This window comes from Hyperolius riggenbachi, chromosome 8 (genome assembly GCF_040937935.1).
Source record: "Hyperolius riggenbachi isolate aHypRig1 chromosome 8, aHypRig1.pri, whole genome shotgun sequence".
In the NCBI taxonomy this organism is placed as follows: domain Eukaryota; kingdom Metazoa; phylum Chordata; class Amphibia; order Anura; family Hyperoliidae; genus Hyperolius; species Hyperolius riggenbachi.
This window is the reverse complement of record NC_090653.1, coordinates 295,211,406-295,235,802: the sequence shown is the minus strand read 5'-3', so window position 1 is coordinate 295,235,802 and position 24,397 is coordinate 295,211,406. Positions and strand designations below refer to the sequence as shown.

Below are 24,397 nucleotides of genomic sequence, written 5' to 3'. Positions count from 1 at the left end.
CACTCCTCTGATGCTGCCCCTCTCTGCCAATCCCTACTGACCTCTGCTGCCTGCCTCATCCACCTCTCCTCCCACTCCTCTGATGCTGCCCCCCTCTGACAATCCCTACTGACCTCTGCTGCCCATCTCATCCACCTCTCCTCCCGCTCCTCTGATGCTGCCCCTCTCTACCAATCCCTACTGACCTCTGCTGCCCATCTGCTGTCCATCTCATCCACCGCTACTCCCGCTCCTCTGATGCTGCCCCTCTCTGCCAATCCCTACTGACCTCTGCTACCTGCCTCATCCACCTCTCCTCCCGCTCCTCTGATGCTGCTCCTCTCTGCCAATCCCTACTGACTTCTGCTGCCCATCTCATCCACCTCTCCTCCCGCTCCTCTGATGCTGCTCCTCTCTGCCAATCCCTACTGACCTCTGCTGCCTGCCTCATCCACCTCTCCTCCTGCTCCTCTGATGCTGCCCCTCTCTGCCAATCCCTACTGACCTCTGCTGCCTGCCTCATCCACCTCTCCTCCCGCTCCTCTGATGCTGCCCCTCTCTGCCAATCCCTACTGACCTCTGCTGCCTGTCTCATCCACCTCTCCTCCTGCTTCTCTGATGCTGCCTCTCTGCCAATCCCTACTGACCTCTGCTGCCTGCCTCATCCACCTCTCCTCCCGCTCCTCTGATGCTACCCCCCTCTGCCAATCCCTACTGACCTCTGCTGCCCATCTCATCCACCTCTCCTCCCACTCCTCTGATGCAGCTCCTCGCTGCCAATCCCTACTGACCTCTGCTGTCCATCTCATCCACCTCTCCTCCCACACCTCTGATGCTGCCCCTCTCTGCCAATCCCTACTGACCTCTGCTACCTGCCTCATCCACCTCTCCTCCCGCTCCTCTGATGCTGCCCCTCTCTGCCAATCCCTACTGACCTCTGCTGCCATCTCATCCACCTCTCCTCCCGCTCCTCTGATGCTGCCCCTCTCTGCCAATCCCTACTGACCTCTGCTACCTGCCTCATCCACCTCTCCTCCCGCTCCTCTGATGCTGCCCCTCTCTGCCAATCCCTACTGACCTCTGCTGCCTGCCTCATCCACCTCTCCTCCCGCTCCTCTGATTCTGCTCCTCTCTGCCAATCCCTACTGACCTCTGCTGCCTGCCTCATCCACCTCTCCTCCCGCTCCTCTGATGCTGCCCCTCTCTGCCAATCCCTACTGACCCCTGCTGCCTGTCTCATCCACCTCTCCTCCTGCTCCTCTGATGCTGCCTCTCTGCCAATCCCTACTGACCTCTGCTGCCTGCCTCATCCACCTCTCCTCCCGCTCCTCTGATGCTACCCCCCTCAGCCAATCCCTACTGACCTCTGCTGCCCATCTCATCCACCTCTCCTCCCACTCCTCTGATGCAGCTCCTCTCTGCCAATCCCTACTGACCTCTGCTGTCTGCCTCATCCACCTCTCCTCCCGCTCCTCTGATGCTGCCCCTCTCTGCCAATCCCTACTGACCTCTGCTGCCCATCTCATCCACCTCCCGCTCTTCTGATGCTGCTCCTCTCTGCCAATCCCTACTGACCTCTGCTGCCTGCCTCATCCACCTCTCCTCCCGCGCCTCTCTGCCACTCACTACTGACCTCTGCTGCCCGTCTCATCCACCTCTCCTCCCGCTCCTCTGATTCTGCTCCTCTCTGCCAATCCCCACTGACCTCTGCTGCCCGTCTCATCCACCTCTCCTCCCGCTCCTCTGATGCTGCTCCTCTCTGCCAATCCCTACTGACCTCTGCTGCCCATCTCATGCACCTCTCCTCCCGCTCCTCTGATGCTGCCCCTCTCTGCCAATCCCTACTGACCTCTGCTGCCTGTCTCATCCACCTCTCCTCCTGCTGCTCTGATGCTGCCCCCCTCTGCCAATCCCTACTGACCTCTGCTGCCCATCTCATCCACCTCCCCTCCCGCTCTTCTGATGCTGCTCCTCTCTGCCAGCCCCTACTGACCTCTGCTGTCCATCTCATCCACCTCTCCTCCTGCTCCTCTGATGCTGCTCTTCTCTGCCAATCCCTACTGACCTCTGCTACCTGCCTTATCCACCTCTCCTCCCGCTCCTCTGATGCGGCCCCTCTCTGCCAATCCCTACAGACCTCTGCTGCCTGTCTCATCCACCTCTCCTCCCGCTGCTCTAATGCTGCCCCCCTCTGCCAATCCCTACTGACCTCTGCTGCCCATCTCATCCACCTCTCCTCCCGCTCCTCTGATGCTGCTCCTCTCTGCTAATCCCTACTGACCTCTGCTGCCCATCTCATCCACCTCTCCTCCCGCTGCTCTGATGCTGCTCCTCTCTGCCAATCCCTACTGACCTCTGCTGCCCATCTCATCCACCTCTCCTCCCGCTCCTCTGATGCTGCCCCCCTCTGCCAATCCCTACTGACCTCTGCTGCCCATCTCATCCACCTCTCCTCCCGCTGCTCTGATGCTGCCCCTCTCTGCCAATCCCTACTGACCTCTGCTGCCTGCCTCATCCACTTCTCCTCCCGCTCCTCTGATGCTGCCCCTCTCTGCCAATCCCTACTGACCTCTGCTGCCCATCTCATCCACCTCTCCTCCCGCTGCTCTGATGCTGCTCCTCTCTGCCACTCACTACTGACATCTGCTGCCCTTCTCATCCACCTCTCCTCCCGCTGCTCCTCTCTGCCACTCACTACTGACATCTGCTGCCCGTCTCATCCACCTCTCCTCCCGCTGCTCTGATGCTGCTCCTCTCTGCCACTCACTACTGACATCTGCTGCCCTTCTCATCCACCTCTCCTCTTGCTCCTCTGATGCTGCCCCTCTCTGCCAATCCTTACTGACCTTTGCTGCCTGCCTCATCCACCTCTCCTCCCACTCCTCTGATGCTGCCCCCCTCTGCCAATCCCTACTGACCTCTGCTGCCCATCTCATCCACCTCTCCTCCCGCTCCTCTGATGCTGCCCCTCTCTGCCAATCCCTACTGACCTCTGCTACCTGCCTCATCCACCTCTCCTCCCGCTCCTCTGATGCTGCTCCTCTCTGCCAATCCCTACTGACTTCTGCTGCCCATCTCATCCACCTCTCCTCCCGCTCCTCTGATGCTGCTCCTCTCTGCCAATCCCTACTGACCTCTGCTGCCTGCCTCATCCACCTCTCCTCCTGCTCCTCTGATGCTGCCCCTCTCTGCCAATCCCTACTGACCTCTGCTGCCTGCCTCATCCACCTCTCCTCCCGCTCCTCTGATGCTGCCCCTCTCTGCCAATCCCTACTGACCTCTGCTGCCTGTCTCATCCACCTCTCCTCCTGCTCCTCTGATGCTGCCCCTCTCTGCCAATCCCTACTGACCTCTGCTACCCATGTCATCCACCTCTCCTCCCGCTCCTCTGATGCTGCTCATCTCTGCCAATCCCTAGTGACCTCTGCTTTCCACCTCATCCACCTCTCCTCCTGTTCCTCTGATGCTGCCCCTCTCTGCCAATCCCTACTGACCCCTGCTGCCCATTTCAGCCACCTCTCCTCCCACTCCTCTGATGCTGCTCCTCTCTGCCAATCCCTACTGACCTCTGCTGCTCCTCTCATCCACCTCTTCTCCCGCTCCTCTGATGCTGCCCCTCTCTGCCAATCCCTACTGACCCCTGCTGCCCTCCTCATCCACCTCTCCTCCCGCTCCTCTGATGCTGCCCCTCTCTGCCAATGCCTACTGACCTCTGCTGCCTGCCTCATCCACCTTTCCTCCCGCTCCTCTGATGCTGCCCCTCTCTGCCAATCCCTACTGACCTCCGCTGCCCGTCTCATCCACCTCTCCTGCCGCTCCTCTGATGCTGCTCCTTTCTGCCAATCCCTACTGACCTCTGCTGCCCATCTCATCCACCTCTCCTCCCGCTCCTCATCTCTGCCAATCCCTACTGACCTCTGCTGCCTGCCTCATCAACCTCTCCTTCTCCTCTCCTGTTTTGAATGCAAGGTGTGTAACCTGCCCGTTAGTCGAGCTCTGCATACTTGTGCAGGTAGTCAATTCAGGTGTAGCGTCTGTTTGGAAGCGCTGCCATTTCCTTCTGCTGTACAAAACTTAAGTATACTTCAGGCTAGCTGCCTCCAGGGGTGTCAGCTTGCATTCAAATTTTAGAATTTAGATTAGTGTTAGCACATAATTTGCATCTGATTTGTATTCAAGGTATGTATTTAGCCCCAAGGGGCTGGGCATATCTCTGGAGCTTTCACTTCACTTGCAGCCTGTGAGCGCTGCCCATTGCTTGCTGTCTTTTGAACCTCTCCTTCCGCTCCTCTGATGCTGCCCCTCTCTGCCAATCCCTACTGACCATCTCATCCACCTCTCCTCCCACCCCTCTGATGCTGCTCATCTCTGCCAAGCTCTACTGACCTCTGCTGCCCTCCTCATCCACCTCTCCTCCCGCTCTTCTGATGCTGCCCCTCTCTGCCAATCCCTACTGACCTCTGCTGCCCCCTCATACACCTCTCCTCCCACTCCTCTGATGCTGCCCCTCTCTGCTAATCCCTACTGACCATCTCATCCACCTCTCCTCCTGCTCCTCTGATGCTGCCCCTCTCTACTGACCTCTGCTGCCCGTCTCATCCACCCCTCCTCCCGCTCCTCTGATGCTGCTCCTCTCTGCCACTCACTACTGACCTCTGCTGCCCATCTCATCCACCTCTCCTCCCGCTGCTCTGATGCTGCTCCTCTCTGCCAATCCCTACTGCCCTTTGTTGCTCAGCTCATCCACCTCTCCTCCCGCTTCTCTGATGCTGCTTCTCTTTGCCAATCCCTACTGGCCTCTGCTGCCCGCCTCATCCACCTCTCCTCCCGCTGCTCTGATGCTGCCCCCCTCTGCCAATCCCTACTGACCTCTGCTGCCCATCTCATCCACCTCTCCTCCCACTCCTCTGAAGTGGCTCCTCTTTGCCAATTCCTCAATTTGCTGTGAGTTACCCAAAGGATCCTGCTTAAACTCCTCACTCTATCTTCTGTTTCCTACTCTGTGCAGTGCCATGGCAGATGATTGCGCTTTGCAATTAATAATAGTAAATTATAACATACACGCAGCTGTTTGTAATTAACCACCTGGATATAATATACTCTGCTGGATCTGGAGCAAGTGTATTTCTGTAGGTCAGACAGCGCAGTCAGCATCTCTGCTAAATGTCATCTGATTCAGCTTTCAATCCAGAACACACAAAACTTCTCTTTACAGGTGGAATAAAGCAGCACGAATCTGACGCCGAGCTACGGAAAGAGATCGCCAACGTGTGGCCCAACCTGTCCCAGAAAACGCTAGATCTGCTCGTCCCTCCGCATAAACGTAAGATGTACCCCAACTCACTTCTCTCCACTGTTCCTTCATCACAGGGACAGTGCACAACTCCATAGTGACTCGAAAATCCCAGAAATGCTATTGGCCATAGTACCATCTAAAAACAAACCGAATATTCTATACTGACCCCTGCTGATTACAGTTAGTGTTCCTAATATTGGGAGGCCCTGCCCAGTATTAGTATAGTGTTCCTAATAAAGGGAGACCCTACCCAGTATTAGTATAGTGTTCCTAATAAAGGGAGACCCTGCCCAGTATTAGTATAGTGTTCCTAATAAAGGGAGACCCTGCCCAGTATTAGTATAGTGTGACTAATAAAGGGAGGCCCTGCCCAGTATTAGTATAGTGTTCCTAATAAAGGGAAGCCCTACCCAGTATTAGTATAGTGTTCCTAATAAAGGGAGGATCTACCCAGTATTAGTATAGTGTCCCTAATAAAGGGAGACTCTGACCAGTATTAGTATAGTGTTCCTAATAAAGGGAGACCCTGCCCAGTATTAGGATAGTGTTCCTAATAAAGGGAAGCCCTACCCAGTATTAGTATAGTGTTCCTAATAAAGGGAGACCCTACCCAGTATTAGTATAGTGTTCCTAATAAAGGGAGACTCTGACCAGTATTAGTATAGTGTTCCTAATAAAGGGAGGCCCTGCCCAGTATTAGTATAGTGTTCCTAATAAAGGGAAACCCTGCCCAGTATTAGGATAGTGTTCCTAATAAAGGGAAGCCCTAACCAGTATTAGTATAGTGTTCCTAATAAAGGGAGACCCTGCCCAGTGTTAGTATAGTGTTCCTAATAAAGGGAGGCCCTGCCCAGTATTAGTATAGTGTTCCTAATAAAGGGAGGCCCTGCCCAGTATTAGTATAGTGTTCCTAATAAAGGGAGACCCTGCCCAGTATTAGTATAGTGTTCCTAATAAAGGGAGGCCCTGCCCAGTATTAGTATAGTGTTCCTAATAAAGGGAGGCCCTAACCAGTATTAGTATAGTGTTCCTAATAAAGGGAGACCCTGCCCAGTATTAGTATAGTGTTCCTAATAAAGGGAGACCCTGCCCAGTATTAGTATAGTGTTCTTAATAAAGGGAGGCCCTGCCCAGTATTAGTATAGTGTTCCTAATAAAGGGAGACCCTACCCAGTATTAGTATAGTGTACCTAATAAAGGCAGACTCTGCCCAGTATTAGTATAGTGTTCCTAATAAAGGGGGACCCTGCCCAGTATTAGTATAGTGTTCCTAATAAAGGGAGGCCCTACCCAGTATTAGTATAGTGTTCCTAATAAAGGGAGGCCCTATCCAGTATTAGTATAGTGTTCCTAATAAAGGGAGACTACCCAGTATTAGTATAGTGTTCCTAATAAAGGGAAACCCTGCCCAGTATTAGCATAGTGTTCCTAATAAAGGGAGGCCCTGCCCAGTATTAGTATAGTGTTCCTAGTAAAGGGAGGCTCTGCCCAGTATTAGTGTAGTGTTCCTAATAAAGGGAGGCCCTACCCAGTATTAGTATAGTGTTCCTAATAAAGGGAAGCCCTACCCAGTATTAGTATAGTGTTCCTAATAAAGGGAGGCCCTGCCCAGTATTAGTATAGTGTTCCTAATAAAGGGAGGCTCTGCCCAGTATTAGTGTAGTGTTCCTAATAAAGGGAGGCCCTACCCAGTATTAGTATAGTGTTCCTAATAAAGGGAGACCCTACCCAGTATTAGTATAGTGTTCCTAATAAAGGGAGACCCTACCCAGTATTAGTATAGTGTTCCTAATAAAGGGAGGCTCTACCCAGTATTAGTATAGTGTTCCTAATAAAGGGAGGCCCTACCCAGTATTAGTATAGTGTTCCTAATAAAGGAAAGCCCTGCCCAGTATTAGTATAGTGTTCCTAATAAAAGGAGGCCCTGCCCAGTATTAGTATAGTGTTCCTAATAAAGGGAGGCCCTACCCAGTATTAGTATAGTGTTCCTAATAAAGGGAAGCCCTACCCAGTATTAGTATAGTGTTCCTAATAAAGGGAGGCCCTGCCCAGTATTAGTATAGTGTTCCTAATAAAGGGAGGCTCTGCCCAGTATTAGTATAGTGTTCCTAATAAAGGGAAGCCCTGCCCAGTATTAGTATAGTGTTCCTAATAAAGGGAGGCCCTGTCCAGTATTAGTATAGTGTTCCTAATAAAGGGAGGCTCTGCCCAGTATTAGTATAGTGTTTCTTATAAAGGGAGGCCCTGCCCAGTATTAGTATAGTGTTCCTAATAAAGGGGGGCCCTACCCAGTATTAGTATAGTGTTCCTAATAAAGGGAGACCCTGCCCAGTATTAGTATAGTGTTCCTAATAAAGGGAGACCCTGCCCAGTATTAGTATAGTGTTCCTAATAAAGGGAGGCCCTGCCCAGTATTAGTATAGTGTTCCTAATAAAGGGAGGCTCTGCCCAGTATTAGTATAGTGTTCCTAATAAAGGGAAGCCCTGCCCAGTATTAGTATAGTGTTCCTAATAAAGGGAGGCCCTGTCCAGTATTAGTATAGTGTTCCTAATAAAGGGAGGCTCTGCCCAGTATTAGTATAGTGTTTCTTATAAAGGAAGGCCCTGCCCAGTATTAGTATAGTGTTCCTAATAAAGGGGGGCCCTACCCAGTATTAGTATAGTGTTCCTAATAAAGGGAGGCTCTGCCCAGTATTAGTATAGTGTTTCTTATAAAGGAAGGCCCTGCCCAGTATTAGTATAGTGTTCCTAATAAAGGGGGGCCCTACCCAGTATTAGTATAGTGTTTCTTATAAAGGGAGGCCCTGCCCAGTATTAGTATAGTGTTTCTTATAAAGGGAGGCCCTGCCCAGTATTAGTATAGTGTTCCTAATAAAGGGAAGCCCTACCCAGTATCAGTATAGTGTTTCTTATAAAGGGAGGCCCTGCCCAGTATTAGTATAGTGTTCCTAATAAAGGGGGGCCCTACCCAGTATTAGTATAGTGTTTCTTATAAAGGGAGGCCCTGCCCAGTATTAGTATAGTGTTCCTAATAAAGAGAGACCCTGCCCAGTATTAGTATAGTGTTCCTAATAAAGGGAGACCCTGCCCAGTATTAGTATAGTGTTCCTAATAAAGGGAAGCCCTACCCAGTATCAGTATAGTGTTTCTTATAAAGGGAGGCCCTGCCCAGTATTAGTATAGTGTTCCTAATAAAGGGAGGCTCTGCCCAGTATTAGTATAGTGTTCCTAATTAAGGGAGACCTTACCCAGTATTAGTATAGTGTTCCTAATAAAGAGAGACCCTGCCCAGTATTAGTATAGTGTTCCTAATAAAGGGAGACCCTGCCCAGTATTAGTATAGTGTTCCTAATAAAGGGAAGCCCTGCCCAGTATTAGTATAGTGTTCCTAATAAAGGGAGGCCCTGCCCAGTATTAGTATAGTGTTCCTAATAAAGGGAAACCCTGCCCAGTATTAGGATAGTGTTCCTAATAAAGGGAAGCCCTAACCAGTATTAGTATAGTGTTCCTAATAAAGGGAGACCCTGCCCAGTGTTAGTATAGTGTTCCTAATAAAGGGAGGCCCTGCCCAGTATTAGTATAGTGTTCCTAATAAAGGGAGGCCCTGCCCAGTATTAGTATAGTGTTCCTAATAAAGGGAGACCCTGCCCAGTATTAGTATAGTGTTCCTAATAAAGGGAGGCCCTGCCCAGTATTAGTATAGTGTTCCTAATAAAGGGAGGCCCTAACCAGTATTAGTATAGTGTTCCTAATAAAGGGAGACCCTGCCCAGTATTAGTATAGTGTTCCTAATAAAGGGAGACCCTGCCCAGTATTAGTATAGTGTTCTTAATAAAGGGAGGCCCTGCCCAGTATTAGTATAGTGTTCCTAATAAAGGGAGACCCTACCCAGTATTAGTATAGTGTACCTAATAAAGGCAGACTCTGCCCAGTATTAGTATAGTGTTCCTAATAAAGGGGGACCCTGCCCAGTATTAGTATAGTGTTCCTAATAAAGGGAGGCCCTACCCAGTATTAGTATAGTGTTCCTAATAAAGGGAGGCCCTATCCAGTATTAGTATAGTGTTCCTAATAAAGGGAGACTACCCAGTATTAGTATAGTGTTCCTAATAAAGGGAAACCCTGCCCAGTATTAGCATAGTGTTCCTAATAAAGGGAGGCCCTGCCCAGTATTAGTATAGTGTTCCTAGTAAAGGGAGGCTCTGCCCAGTATTAGTGTAGTGTTCCTAATAAAGGGAGGCCCTACCCAGTATTAGTATAGTGTTCCTAATAAAGGGAAGCCCTACCCAGTATTAGTATAGTGTTCCTAATAAAGGGAGGCCCTGCCCAGTATTAGTATAGTGTTCCTAATAAAGGGAGGCTCTGCCCAGTATTAGTGTAGTGTTCCTAATAAAGGGAGGCCCTACCCAGTATTAGTATAGTGTTCCTAATAAAGGGAGACCCTACCCAGTATTAGTATAGTGTTCCTAATAAAGGGAGACCCTACCCAGTATTAGTATAGTGTTCCTAATAAAGGGAGGCTCTACCCAGTATTAGTATAGTGTTCCTAATAAAGGGAGGCCCTACCCAGTATTAGTATAGTGTTCCTAATAAAGGAAAGCCCTGCCCAGTATTAGTATAGTGTTCCTAATAAAAGGAGGCCCTGCCCAGTATTAGTATAGTGTTCCTAATAAAGGGAGGCCCTACCCAGTATTAGTATAGTGTTCCTAATAAAGGGAAGCCCTACCCAGTATTAGTATAGTGTTCCTAATAAAGGGAGGCCCTGCCCAGTATTAGTATAGTGTTCCTAATAAAGGGAGGCTCTGCCCAGTATTAGTATAGTGTTCCTAATAAAGGGAAGCCCTGCCCAGTATTAGTATAGTGTTCCTAATAAAGGGAGGCCCTGTCCAGTATTAGTATAGTGTTCCTAATAAAGGGAGGCTCTGCCCAGTATTAGTATAGTGTTTCTTATAAAGGGAGGCCCTGCCCAGTATTAGTATAGTGTTCCTAATAAAGGGGGGCCCTACCCAGTATTAGTATAGTGTTCCTAATAAAGGGAGACCCTGCCCAGTATTAGTATAGTGTTCCTAATAAAGGGAGACCCTGCCCAGTATTAGTATAGTGTTCCTAATAAAGGGAGGCCCTGCCCAGTATTAGTATAGTGTTCCTAATAAAGGGAGGCTCTGCCCAGTATTAGTATAGTGTTCCTAATAAAGGGAAGCCCTGCCCAGTATTAGTATAGTGTTCCTAATAAAGGGAGGCCCTGTCCAGTATTAGTATAGTGTTCCTAATAAAGGGAGGCTCTGCCCAGTATTAGTATAGTGTTTCTTATAAAGGAAGGCCCTGCCCAGTATTAGTATAGTGTTCCTAATAAAGGGGGGCCCTACCCAGTATTAGTATAGTGTTCCTAATAAAGGGAGGCTCTGCCCAGTATTAGTATAGTGTTTCTTATAAAGGAAGGCCCTGCCCAGTATTAGTATAGTGTTCCTAATAAAGGGGGGCCCTACCCAGTATTAGTATAGTGTTTCTTATAAAGGGAGGCCCTGCCCAGTATTAGTATAGTGTTTCTTATAAAGGGAGGCCCTGCCCAGTATTAGTATAGTGTTCCTAATAAAGGGAAGCCCTACCCAGTATCAGTATAGTGTTTCTTATAAAGGGAGGCCCTGCCCAGTATTAGTATAGTGTTCCTAATAAAGGGGGGCCCTACCCAGTATTAGTATAGTGTTTCTTATAAAGGGAGGCCCTGCCCAGTATTAGTATAGTGTTCCTAATAAAGAGAGACCCTGCCCAGTATTAGTATAGTGTTCCTAATAAAGGGAGACCCTGCCCAGTATTAGTATAGTGTTCCTAATAAAGGGAAGCCCTACCCAGTATCAGTATAGTGTTTCTTATAAAGGGAGGCCCTGCCCAGTATTAGTATAGTGTTCCTAATAAAGGGAGGCTCTGCCCAGTATTAGTATAGTGTTCCTAATTAAGGGAGACCTTACCCAGTATTAGTATAGTGTTCCTAATAAAGAGAGACCCTGCCCAGTATTAGTATAGTGTTCCTAATAAAGGGAGACCCTGCCCAGTATTAGTATAGTGTTCCTAATAAAGGGAAGCCCTGCCCAGTATTAGTATAGTGTTCCTAATAAAGGGAGGCCCTGCCCAGTATTAGTATAGTGTTCCTAATAAAGGGAGGCTCTGCCCAGTATTAGTATAGTGTTCCTAATAAAGGGAGACCTTACCCAGTATTAGTATAGTGTTCCTAATAAAGGGGGACCCTGCCCAGTATTAGTATAGTGTTCCTAATAAAGGGAGGCCCTGCCCAGTATTAGTATAGTGTTCCTAATAAAGGGAGGCTCTGCCCAGTATTAGTATAGTGTTCCTAATAAGGGGAGGCCCTACCCAGTATTAGTAGTGTTCCTAATAAAGGGAAGCCCTGCCCAGTAGTAGTATAGTGTTCCTAATAAAAGGAGGCCCTGCCCAGTTTTAGTATAGTGTTCCTAATAAAGGGAGGCCCTACCCAGTATTAGTATAGTGTTTCTTATAAAGGGAGGCCCTGCCCAGTATTAGTATAGTGTTCCTAATAAAGGGAGGCCCTACCCAGTATTAGTGTAGTGTTCCTAATAAAGGGAGGCCCTACCCAGTATTAGTATAGTGTTCCTAATAAAGGGAGGCCCTACCCAGTATTAGTTTAGTGTTCCTAATAAAGGGAGGCCCTACCCTGTATTAGTATAGTGTTCCTAATAAAGGGAGGCCCTACCCAGTATTAGTGTAGTGTTCCTAATAAAGGGAGGCCCTACCCAGTATTAGTATAGTGTTCCTAATAAAGGGAGGCCCTACCCAGTATTAGTATAGTGTTCCTAATAAAGGGAGGCCCTACCCAGTATTAGTTTAGTGTTCCTAATAAAGGGAGGCCCTACCCAGTATTAGTATAGTGTTCCTAATAAAGGGAGGCCCTACCCAGTATTAGTTTAGTGTTCCTAATAAAGGGAGGCCCTACCCAGTATTAGTATAGTGTTCATAATAAAGGGAGACCCTGCCCAGTATTAGTATATAAAGGGAGACCCTGTCCAGTATTAGTATAGTGTTCCTAATAAAGGGAGGCCCTACCCAGTATTAGTATACTGTTCTTAATAAAGGGAGGCCCTACCCAGTATTAGTTTAGTGTTCCTAATAAAGGGAGGCCCTGCCCAGTATTAGTATAGTGTTCCTAATAAAGGGAGGCCCTGCCCAATATTAGTATAGTGTTCCTAATAAAGGGAGGCCCTACACATGTATGTATGTAGGAGGACGTATGTATGTATGTATGATGGGTAAGGCCGGTAAATGTCTTGTCTGTATTTTCAAAAATCAGTAATCCTTGGCACGCTGGCACGCAAATCTTCAAACAAATGCATTCACAGATTCACTCATCCAGGCACCACTGTTATCCCTACAGCTAAGTTACAAGCCGGGGTCTTAGTTCACAGAAGAATGCATTCTTATGCTTAGTCACCTTACACTGCGCAGAAGTACCCAGGTAATCGTAGGTGTCCTAACTCTGGCCCTGTAACATGCATAGTGCAAACATTCATTGCATCAAACCTTTCTAGGGATTAGGAGCACACATCTAGATAGGTTTGATGCAATGAATGTGTTTGCATGTCTGCACTATGCATGTTACAGGGCCAGAGTTAGGACACCTATGTTTACCTGGGTACTTCTGCGCAGTATAGGTGACTAAGCATAAGAATGCATTCTTCTGTGAACTAAGACCCCGGCTTGTAACTTAGCTGTAGGGATAACAGTGGTGCCTGTATGAGTGAATCTGTGAATGCATTTGTTTGACAAACACAACGGGGGTTGTCCACAGACCCCAGGAATCACTGTGTTAATCTCGGGGAGTCACAGATCATCGTAGGAGGTCCAATCATAATCCAGTCCATACACGATCAATCGATTTCAGACTCAACCCTCGCACGAATAATCTTCAGAATTAATTGTAATAATGTATGCAGTTATACAGCAGACAAAAAAGCACAACGTTTCGGGCTACATGCCCTTTCTCAAGCGCTTGTCTGCTGTATAACCGCATACATTATTACAATTCATTCTGAAGATTATTTGTGGAAGGGTTGAGTCCAGAATCGATTGATTGTGTATGGAATGCATTTGCTTGAACATTTGCATGCGATCTGTGCGAAGGGTCACTGATTTGTGCTATATTTCTGGCCACACCCCCTTCAGCACCTCCCTTTCTTTAAAATACTTATGTAAATGTCCTAGCTAGAGGCGATGTCCCTGGAGTTATGTGTTTTTTCTTGTCTGTATTTGCAGCGGATGAGATGACGGTGGGGAAGGTTTACGCTGCTCTGATGATCTTCGACTTCTACAAGCAGAATAAGAACAGCAGGGATCAGTCGCAGCATCAGCCCGGAGTCCTGTCCCAGGTACTGCCTGCTCTCTCTTGCATGTGTCTTACTATGCTTCTGACTCTCCTGGGTGTAGTGAGGAGAATCGCCACTCGAGGGCAGCAGAGTTCTGTCTGTCAGTCTCCTCACTGTACCTCTGACTCTCCTGTGTGCAGTGCGGAGAATCGCCACATGAGGGCAGCAGAGTTCTGTCTGTCAGTCTCCACACTGTACCTCTGACTCTCCTGTATGCAGTGCGGAGAATCGCCACGAGGGCAGCAGAGTTCTGTCTGTCAGTCTCTGCACTGTACCTTTGTCAGTCTCCTCCTTCCACTTGCTCGTCTGACTCAGACTCTCCTCCATATTACAGACTGGGAAGGTTTCTCTCTTTCCCCCGCCTCCCCCTCCCCTCTATCCCCTCCTCCTCCTCTCGGTCGTCTGACTCAGACTCTCCTCCATATTACAGACTGGGCCGGTTTCTCTCTCCCTCCCTCCCCGCCTCCCCTCTATCCCCTCCCCCTCCTCTTGGTCATCTGACTCACTCTCCTCCATATTACAGGCTGGGCCGGTTTCTCTCTCCCTCCCTCCCCCCCCCCCGCCTCCCCCTCCCCTCTATCCCCTCCCCCTCCGCCTCCCCTCTATCCCCTCCCCCTCCTCTCGGTCGTCTGACTCAGACTCTCCTCCATATTACAGACTGGGCCGGTTTCTCTCTCCCTCCCTCCCCCCCCTGCCTCCCCCTCCGCCTCCCCCTCTCCTCTATCCCCTCCCCCTCCTCTCGGTCGTCTGACTCAGACTCTCCTCCATATTACAGACTGGGCCGGTTTCTCTCTTCCAACCCCTGAAGGCCACACTGGAGCAGAGTCTCCCCAGTGCGTTTGGTGGAGCGAAGATCTTTCTGCGGCAAAAGAGCTCCGCCTCTCTGAACAACGGCGGCATCATGTGAGTAGTGTTACCTTTCATGTAAGCCAGGGCTAGTCAGGCTGTTCCCCAGGCTTCATCTCTGGTGTGAGTGGTGTTACCATTCCCCTTCCAGTACCTCCATGTAAGCCAGGGCTGGTCAGGCTGATCCCCAGGCTTCATCTCTGGTGTGAGTGGTGTTACCATTCCCCTTCCAGTACCTCCATGTAAGCCAGGGCTGGTCAGGCTGATCCCCAGGCTTCATTCCTGGTGTGAGTGGTGTTACCATTCCCCTTCCAGTACCTCCATGTAAGCCAGGGCTGGTCAGGCTGATCCCCAGGCTTCATCTCTGTTGTGAGTAGTGTTACCATTCCCCTTCCAGTACCTCCATCAATGTACACTGCAGTGCCCATTTAGGTGTTATGCATCCCTTTGATAATGGAACCAGCAGTTGGCTATAAGAATTCCATAAAGTACAATGTGCTAAGACTAGCACTGTGGTCCTCCTTTCTACAGTTGTAACCCCAGGCATCTGCCTGGGTCGCCTATGCCTAGAAACAGCCCTGTGTGGAAGGGTAGAGGGGTGCTAGTGGAGGCACGCTTGCAAGCCTGGACACCACTAGGAGGAGCCTGGCTTCCCCAGAAAGTAATAACTGATTGATTAGTAAATGGATTGTGAAATAAAAGATATTGAACAATGGACTGTGAAAAGCATGAAATAAAAAGTTCTGCTTCCTGTTTTTCAGTCCCAACCAAGACAGCGGAATCCGAGAGTCGAGTTCATGGGGGACCCAGCCAGCCCCGGACCCCTTCTCCACCCCCCGGAGTACGGCGTTCCAGAGAGGTCACTCAGAGGAGATCCACGCCCCGCGGCAGGTGAAACAGGCACGTCATCTGCTGGAGATATTCTCCTGTTTTGTGAGGTCACACTTCCATAGATGATGTCACAATCTAATCGCAGTTCACCGCACCGAAAATATAAAGCGTATAATTGAGGAATACTAACCTACTGGGTGTGAAACACACGTCACAGACAGGCAGAGTAGTAAGTTGACATGTTTCGCTGGTCTGCAGCGACTTCGTCAGGGAAAATTCTCTGATCGGCAGGAATGCTCAGCACGACCTCGTGATCACGGAATAGCCGAGATTCACGAGGATTTGTTCACTATCCGACATCGTGATCCGAATCCGTGATCGCCTCTCCATCACAGATTCAGATCCTAATGCACTCGTGAACGCGGTCCAAATCCAGCTCGTGATCACAGATAAAACCGCCAAAACCCGCCGATAAAGGTGATAAATTGCTACAACTTACCGGGTACAAAAAAAAAAAAAGAAAAAACATTCAAAAAGACTTGATTGTTTTTGAGAAAATCGATTTTAAAGTTTCAAATGAAAAAAGTATTTGTGATTAAAAATCGCCAAAACCCGCCGACTTTATCGGTTATTAGCAAAGCCCCCTTATAAATTTGCCGGATATGTTAAGTAGAACAGTGGGAACAAGAGGTAACATCTCTTTCAAAAACACCTTATAGATTTTGAGAAAATCAATTTTAAAGTTTGAAAGGAAAATAGTATACGTGTAAATGCGGTAGATGACAGTTACTGTATTTACCGCAATTACATGTATACTTCCTTTGAAACTTTAACAATCGATTTTCTGTAAAAAAAACGATAAGGTCTTTTTGAAAAATAAATGTTTAAGTTGTAGCCACTGATCCCCTTTATAAGCCACGCGATTCTGTTCTGTTTAACATATCCTGCAAATGTGGTGTCTCTAGCAAGTCAGGGAGCTTTGCTATTAACCGCTAAAGTTGGCGGGTTTTGGCGATTTTTAATACCAAATACTTTTTTTCATTTGAAACTTTAAAAAGAACCCGAGGTGGGATTTAATTATGCTAGTGGGGCACAGAGGCTGGTTGTGCACAGTAACACCAGCCTCTGTTGCCCCATAGTGTGCCTCCAGGACCCCCCTGAGCGCTGCTATCCCCTCCGCAGTGCTGGCGACACGCAGCGTGTCACCAGCACAACGTTTACCTCTCGCCTGTCTGTTAGCGCCGCTCCCCCGCCTCCTCTGTATTGGCGCTACCCGCCCGCGTCCCTTCCCTCCCGCTGGTACCCGCCCGCGTCCCTTCCCTCCAATCAGCGGGAGGGAAGGGACGTGGGCGGGTAGCGCCAATACAGAGGAGGCGGGGGAGCGGCGCTAACAGACAGGCATAGGTAAACATTGTGCTGGCGACACGCTGTGTGTCGCCAGCACTGCGGGGGGTATAGCGGCGCGCAGGGGGGACATGGAGGCGCACCATGGGTCAACACAGGCTGGTCTTACTGTGCACAACCAGCCTCTGTGCCCCACTAACATAATTAAATCCCACCTCGGGTTCTCTTTAAAATCGATTTTCTCAAAAACTACTTTTTGAAAAAATGTTTTAAGTTGTAGCCACTGATCACCTTTATAAGCCATGCAATTTAGGTGATTGTAGCATGTATGGGTTTGTTAACGTTTAAGTCAAATTCGTGATCACGGCCACAATCACGGATTCTACATGTAATCATGTCTAAAATCTGAGTCTAATCCGGAGCTCCGAATCAAATACAGATCACGATCACGGCACATCCGGATTTCAATTCTGCCGTTGCCGGATTTACTCGAATTGGTGATTGGGGGGTATCCGAGCATCACTACAGGAAGTAGGAGGTCCTCGTCTTCCATACTTTGGATATTTCCTATCACAGTCCAGCTCTTCCCTGATCTGTATTTAGTGCTCTCACCCCAAATCTTGTCCTAGAGTTCAGAGTCACCCCAAGAAAGGGTTGTGGTCCTAAAAGGGTGACGTGGAGCGTATAGACTGCGGAGTATAGGGGGCAGTGTGGAGAGAGATAGACCCCACTCTCTATGGCAGCTTCTATCCCGGCAACCAGGACAAGCAAACCCACATCAGATATTCTCCTCGACGTTCCAGCGACAGACGAGGGTCTCTCATTCTGCCGTGTACCTCCTATGTGTATGAAATATGCGGTAACATGTATTATATAATGTGTAATAATGTGTATTATATACTCGGGCAGCATGATGGCATAGCGGTTAGCACTCTCGCCTTGCAGCACCCAGGTCACCGGTTCCAATCCCACCCAGGGCAACATCTGCACAGAATTTGTATGTTCTCCCTGAGTCTGCATAGGTTTCCTCTGGGCACTCGGGTTTCCTCTCACATCCCAAAAACATACAGTTAAGTTAATTGGCTTCCCCTAAATTGGCCCTAGACTACAATACATACACTACACGATACATTCATAGACATAGGACTATGGTAGGATTAGAGTGTGAGCTCCTCTGAGGACAGTCAGTGACATGACTATGTACTCTGTAATGTGCTGCAGGAGATGTCAGTGCTATATAAATACATAATAATAATATGGTAGGACATTAGACTATGACTGTGGTAGGATTAGAGTGTGAGCTCCTCTGAGGACAGTCAGTGACATGACTATGTACTCTGTAATGTGCTGCAGAAGATGTCAGTGCTATATAAATACATAATAATAATATGGTAGGACATTACACTATGACTATGGTAGGATTAGATTGTCAGCTCCCCTGAGGACAGTCAGTGACATGACTATGTACACTGCAATGTGCTGCAGGAGATGTCAGTGCTATATAAATACATAATAATAATATGGTAGGACATTACACTATGACTATGGTAGGATTAGAGTGTGAGCTCCTCTGAGGACAGTCAGTGACATGACTATGTACTCTGTAATGTGCTGCAGAAGATATCAGTGCTATATAAATACATAATAATAATATGGTAGGACATTAGAATATGATTATGGTAGGATTAGAGTGTGAGCTCCTCTGAGGACAGTCAGTGGCATGACTATGTACTCTGTACAGTGCTGCAGAAGATGTCAGTGCTATATAAATACATAATATTAATATGGTAGGACATTACACTATAACTATGGTAGGATTAGAGTGTGAGCTCCTCTGAGGACAGTCAGTGACATGACTATGTACTCTGTAATGTGCTGCAGAAGATGTCAGTGCTATATAAATCCATAATAATAATAATATGGAAGAACATTAGACTATGACTATGGTAGGATTAGATTGTGAGCTCCTCTGAGGACAGTCTGACATGACTATGTACTCTGTAATGTGCTGCAGAAGCTCTCAGTGCTATATAAATACATAATAATAATATGGTAGGACATTACACTATGACTATGGTAGGATTAGAGTGTGAGCTCCTCTGAGGACAGTCAGTGACATGACTATGTACTCTGTACAGTGCTGCAGAAGATGTCAGTGCTATATAAATACATAATATTAATATGGTAGGACATTACACTATAACTATGGTAGGATTAGAGTGTGAGCTCCTCTGAGGACAGTCAGTGACACGACTATGTACTCTGTAATGTGCTGCAGAAGATGTTAGTGCTATATAAATCCATAATAATAATATGGTAGGACATTACACTATGACTATGTTAGGATTAGATTGTGAGCTCCTCTGAGGACAGTCAGTGATATGACTATGTACTCTGTAATGTGCTGCAGAAGATGTCAGTGCTATATAAATACATAATAATAATATGGTAGGACATTAGACTATGACTGTGGTAGGATTAGATTGTGTGGGATGTGCATAATTATTCAGCCTCCTTTGGTCTGAGTGCAGTCAGTTGCCCATAGACATTGCCTGACGAGTGCTAATAACTAAATAGAGTGCACTTGTGTGTAATCTAATGTCAGTACAAATACAGCTGCTCTGTGAGGGCCTCCGAGGTTGTCTAAGAGAATATTGGGAGCAACAACACCATGAAGTCCAAAGAACACACCAGACAGGTCAGGGATCAAGTTATTGAGACATTTAAAGCAGGCTTATGCTACAAAAAGATTTCCAAAGCCTTGAACATCCCACGGAGCACTGTTCAAGCGATCATTCAGAAATGGAAGGAGTATGGCACAACTGTAAACCTACCAAGACAAGGCCGTCCACCTAAACTCACAGGCCGAACAAGGAGAGCGCTGATCAGAAATGCAGTCAAGAGGCCCATGGTGACTCTGGACCAGCTGCAGAGATCTACAGCTCAGGTGGGAGACTCTGTCCATAGGACAACTATTAGTCATGCACTGTACAAAGTTGGCCTTTATGGAAGAGTGGCAAGAAGAAAGCCATTGTTAACAGAAAGCATAAGAAGTCCCGTCTGCAGTTTGCCACAAGCCATGTGGGGGACACAGCAACCATGTGGAAGAAGGTGCTCTGGTCAGATGAGATCAAAATGGAACTTTTTGGCCAAAATGCAAAACGCTATGTGTTGCAGAAAACTAACACTGCACATCACACACCATCCCCACTGTCAAATATGGTGGTGGCAGAATCATGCTTGGGGGGTGCATCTAGTGTTGGGCGAACAGTGTTCGCCACTGTTCGGATTCTGCAGAACATCACCCTGTTCGGGTGATGTTCGAGTTCGGCCGAACATGATGGTGTTCGGCCAAACTGTTCGGCCATATGGCCGAACTAAGAGCGCATGGCCGAACATTACCCGAACGTTCGGCTAGCGCTGTGATTGGCCGAACGGGTCACGTGTAGTGTTGGGCGAACATCTAGATGTTCGGGTTCGGGCCGAACATGGCCGCGATGTTCGGGTGTTCGAGCCGAACTCCGAACATAATGGAAGTCAATGGGGACCCGAACTTTCGTGCTTTGTAAAGCCTCCTTATATGCTACATACCCCAAATTTACAGGGTATGTGCAACTTGGGAGTGGGTACAAGAGGAAAAATTTTTTAGCAAAAAGAGCTTATAGTTTTTGAGAAAATCGATTTTAAAGTTTCAAAGGGAAAACTGTCTTTTAAATGCGGGAAATGTCTGTTTTCTTTGCACAGGTAACATGCTTTTTGTCGGCATGCAGTCATAAATGTAATACATATAAGAGGTTCCAGGAAAAGGGACCGGTAATGCTAACCCAGCAGCAGCACACGTGATGGAACAGGAGGAGGGTGGCGCAGGAGGAGAAGGCCACGCTTTGAGACACAACAACCTAGGCCTTGCATGAGGACAAGAAGCGTGCGGATAGCAATTTGCATTTTGTCGCCATGCAGTCATAAATGTAATACAGATGAGAGGTTCAATAAACAGGGACCGGAAACGCTAACCCATCACAGATGTTCATTGTTCATGTTACTTGGTTGGGGTCCGGGAGTGTTGCGTAGTCGTTTCCAATCCAGGATTGATTCATTTTAATTTGAGTCAGACGGTCTGCATTTTCTGTGGAGAGGCGGATACGCCGATCTGTGACGATGCCTCCGGCAGCACTGAAACAGCGTTCCGACATAACGCTGGCTGCCGGGCAAGCCAGCACCTCTATTGCGTACATTGCCAGTTTGTGCCAGGTGTCTAGCTTCGATACCCAATAGTTGAAGGGTGCAGATGGATTGTTCAACACAGCTATGCCATCTGACATGTAGTCCTTGACCATCTTCTCCAGGCGATCGGTGTTGGAGGTGGATCTGCACGCTTGCTGTTCTGTGTGCTGCTGCATGGGTGTCAGAAAATTTTCCCACTCCAAGGACACTGCCGATACCATTCCCTTTTGGGCACTAGCTGCGGCTTGTGTTGTTTGCTGCCCTCCTGGTTGTCCTGGGTTTGCGGAAGTCAGTCTGTCGGCGTACAACTGGCTAGAGGAGGGGGAGGATGTCAATCTCCTCTTTAAAGTCTCCACAAGGGCCTGCTGGTATTCTTCCATTTTGACCTGTCGGACTCTTTCTTCAAGCAGTTTTGGAACATTGTGTTTGTACCGTGGATCCAGAAGGGTATAAACCCAGTAATTGGTGTTGTCCAGAATGTGCACAATGCGTGGGTCGCGTTCAATGCAGTCCTAGGCCGAAGAGGTCATAGCCTAGGGTCACAAAAACCTGTTTATTTGGGCAATTTCAATGGTAGTGATGGTGACGTACATAAATCTCAGCCATGGCCGTTAGCAACGTCTGAATTTCACGAAATGTCTCATGCAGGTAGAAGACATATTGTTAGACTTGGATTCCAAAGATGGGGTCCCTACATCTCTGCAAACCAGAGTTACAGGGGTCCAAAATTGGTAAAATCCCCCATAGACTTTCATTGCCTCCCTATTTCACTTTCCAAAATCTCACATCTTTTCAAAGGGCAATGGCTCAGCAGTACCAAATTTTCTAGCATTGTAGGGACCCTTAGGGGGAACATGACTGGTGAGTTTCGGGCCCCTAGGCCAAAGAGGTCATAGCCTAGGGTCACAAAAACCTGTTTATTTGGGCTATTTCAATGGTAGTGATGGTGACGTACATAAATCTCAGCCATGGCCGTTAGCAACGTCTGAATTTCACGAAATGTCTCATGCAGGTAGAAGACATATTGTTAGACTTGGATTCCAAAGATGGGGTCCCTACATCTCTGCAAACCAGAGTTACAGGGGTCCAAAATTGGTAAAATCCCCCATAGGCTTTCATTGGGCCTACTATTTACTGTTCCAAAATCTCACACCATTTCAAAGGGCAATGGCTCAGCAGTGGCAAAACTCACCAGTCATGATCCCCCTAAGGGTCCCTACAATGCTAGAAAATTTGGTACTGCTGAGCCATTGCCCTTTGAAAAGATGTGAGATTTTGGAAAGTGAAATAGGGAGGCAATGAAAGTCTATGGTGGATTTTACCAATTTTGGACCCCTGTAACTCTGGTTTGCAGAGATGTAGGGACCCCATCTTTGGAATCCAAGTCTTAACAATATGTCTTCTACCTGCATGAGACATTTCGTGAAATTCAGACGTTGCTAACGGCCATGGCTGAGATTTATGTACGTCACCATCACTACCATTGAAATAGCCCAAATAAACAGGTTTTTGTGACCCTAGGCTATGACCTCTTTGGCCTAGGGGCCCGAAACTCACCAGTCATGTTCCCCCTAAGGGTCCCTACAATGCTAGAAAATTTGGTACTGCTGAGCCATTGCCCTTTGAAAAGATGTGAGATTTTGGAAAGTGAAATAGGGAGGCAATAAAAGTCTATGGGGGATGTTACCAATTTTGGACCCCTGTAACTCTGGTTTGCAGAGATGTAGGGACCCCATCTTTGAAATCCAAGTCTAACAATATGTCTTCTACCTGCATGAGACATTTCGTGAAATTCAGACGTTGCTAACGGCCATGGCTGAGATTTATGTACGTCACCATCACTACCATTAAAATAGCCCAAATAAACAGGTTTTTGTGACCCTAGGCTATGACCTCTTTGGCCTAGGGGCCCGAAACTCACCAGTCATGTTCCCCCTAAGGGTCCCTACAATGCTAGAAAATTTGGTACTGCTGAGCCATTGCCCTTTGAAAAGATGTGAGATTTTGGAACTGTAAATAGGAGGCCCAATGAAAGCCTATGGGGGATTTTACCAATTTTGGACCCCTGTAACTCTGGTTTGCAGAGATGTAGGGACCCCATCTTTGGAATCCAAGTCTAACAATATGTCTTCTACCTGCATGAGACATTTCGTGAAATTCAGACGTTGCTAACGGCCATGGCTGAGATTTATGTACGTCACCATCACTACCATTGAAATTGCCCAAATAAACAGGTTTTTGTGACCCTAGGCTATGACCTCTTCGGCCTAGGACTGCATTGAACGCGACCCACGCATTGTGCGCATTCTGGACAACACCAATTACTGGGTTTATACCCTTCTGGATCCACGGTACAAACACAATGTTCCAAAACTGCTTGAAGAAAGAGTCCGACAGGTCAAAATGAAAGAATACCAGCAGGCCCTTGTGGAGACTTTAGAGAGGAGATTGACATCCTCCCCCTCCTCTAGCCAGTTGTACGCCGACAGACTGACTTCCGCAAACCCAGGACGACCAGGAGGGCAGCAAACACAAGCCGCAGCTAGTGCCCAAAAGGGAACGGTATCGGCAGTGTCCTTGGAGTGGGAACATTTTCTGACACCCATGCAGCAGCAGCCCACTGAACAGCAAGCGTGCAGATCCACCTCCAACACCGATCGCCTGGAGAAGATGGTCAAGGACTACATGTCAGATGGCGTAGCTGTGTTGAACAATCCATCTGCACCCTTCAACTATTGGGTATCGAAGCTAGACACCTGGCACGAACTGGCAATGTACGCAATAGAGGTGCTGGCTTGCCCGGCAGCCAGCGTTATGTCGGAACGCTGTTTCAGTGCTGCCGGAGGCATCGTCACAGATCGGCGTATCCGCCTCTCCACAGAAAATGCAGACCGTCTGACTCAAATTAAAATGAATCAATCCTGGATTGGAAACGACTACGCAACACTCCCGGACCCCAACCAAGTAACATGAACAATGAACATCTGTGATGGGTTAGCGTTTCCGGTCCCTGTTTATTGAACCTCTCATCTGTATGACATTTATGACTGCATGGCGACAAAATGCAAATTGCTATCCGCACGCTTCTTGTCCTCATGCAAGGCCTGGGTTGTTGTGTCTCAAAGCGTGGCCTTCTCCTCCTGCGCCACCCTCCTCCTGTTCCATCACGTGTGCTGCTGCTGGGTTAGCGTTACCGGTCCCTTTTCCTGGAACCTCTTATATGTATTACATTTATGACTGCATGCCGACAAAAAGCATGTTACCTGTGCAAAGAAAACAGACATTTCCCGCATTTAAAAGACAGTTTTCCCTTTGAAACTTTAAAATCGATTTTTTCAAAAACTATAAGCTCTTTTTGCTATTTTTTTTTCCTCTTGTACCCACTCCCATGGTGCACATACCCTGCAAATTTGCGGTATGTAGCATGTAAGGAAGCTTTACAAAGCACGAAAGTTCGGGTCCCCATTGACTTCCATTATGTTCGGAG

The 24,397-nt window shown here is 47.9% G+C and overlaps 1 protein-coding gene across 11 annotated transcripts in view; it reads left to right on the top strand.

The window, feature by feature from the left end:
* The window catches only part of CACNA1B (calcium voltage-gated channel subunit alpha1 B), a 505,489-nt gene that overhangs the window by 452,708 nt on the left and 28,384 nt on the right, over positions 1-24,397 (top strand). For 9 of the 11 annotated variants that reach the window (XM_068249170.1, XM_068249175.1, XM_068249169.1 and 6 more), the window contains 4 exons: positions 5,195-5,302; positions 13,556-13,668; positions 14,441-14,568; positions 15,273-15,411. In XM_068249170.1, the coding sequence (XP_068105271.1) occupies positions 5,195-5,302; positions 13,556-13,668; positions 14,441-14,568; positions 15,273-15,411 (488 nt within the window). The remainder of the gene's footprint in view (positions 1-5,194; positions 5,303-13,555; positions 13,669-14,440; positions 14,569-15,272; positions 15,412-24,397) is intronic. The other 2 variants (XM_068249173.1, XM_068249168.1) reach the window with 1 other exon arrangement.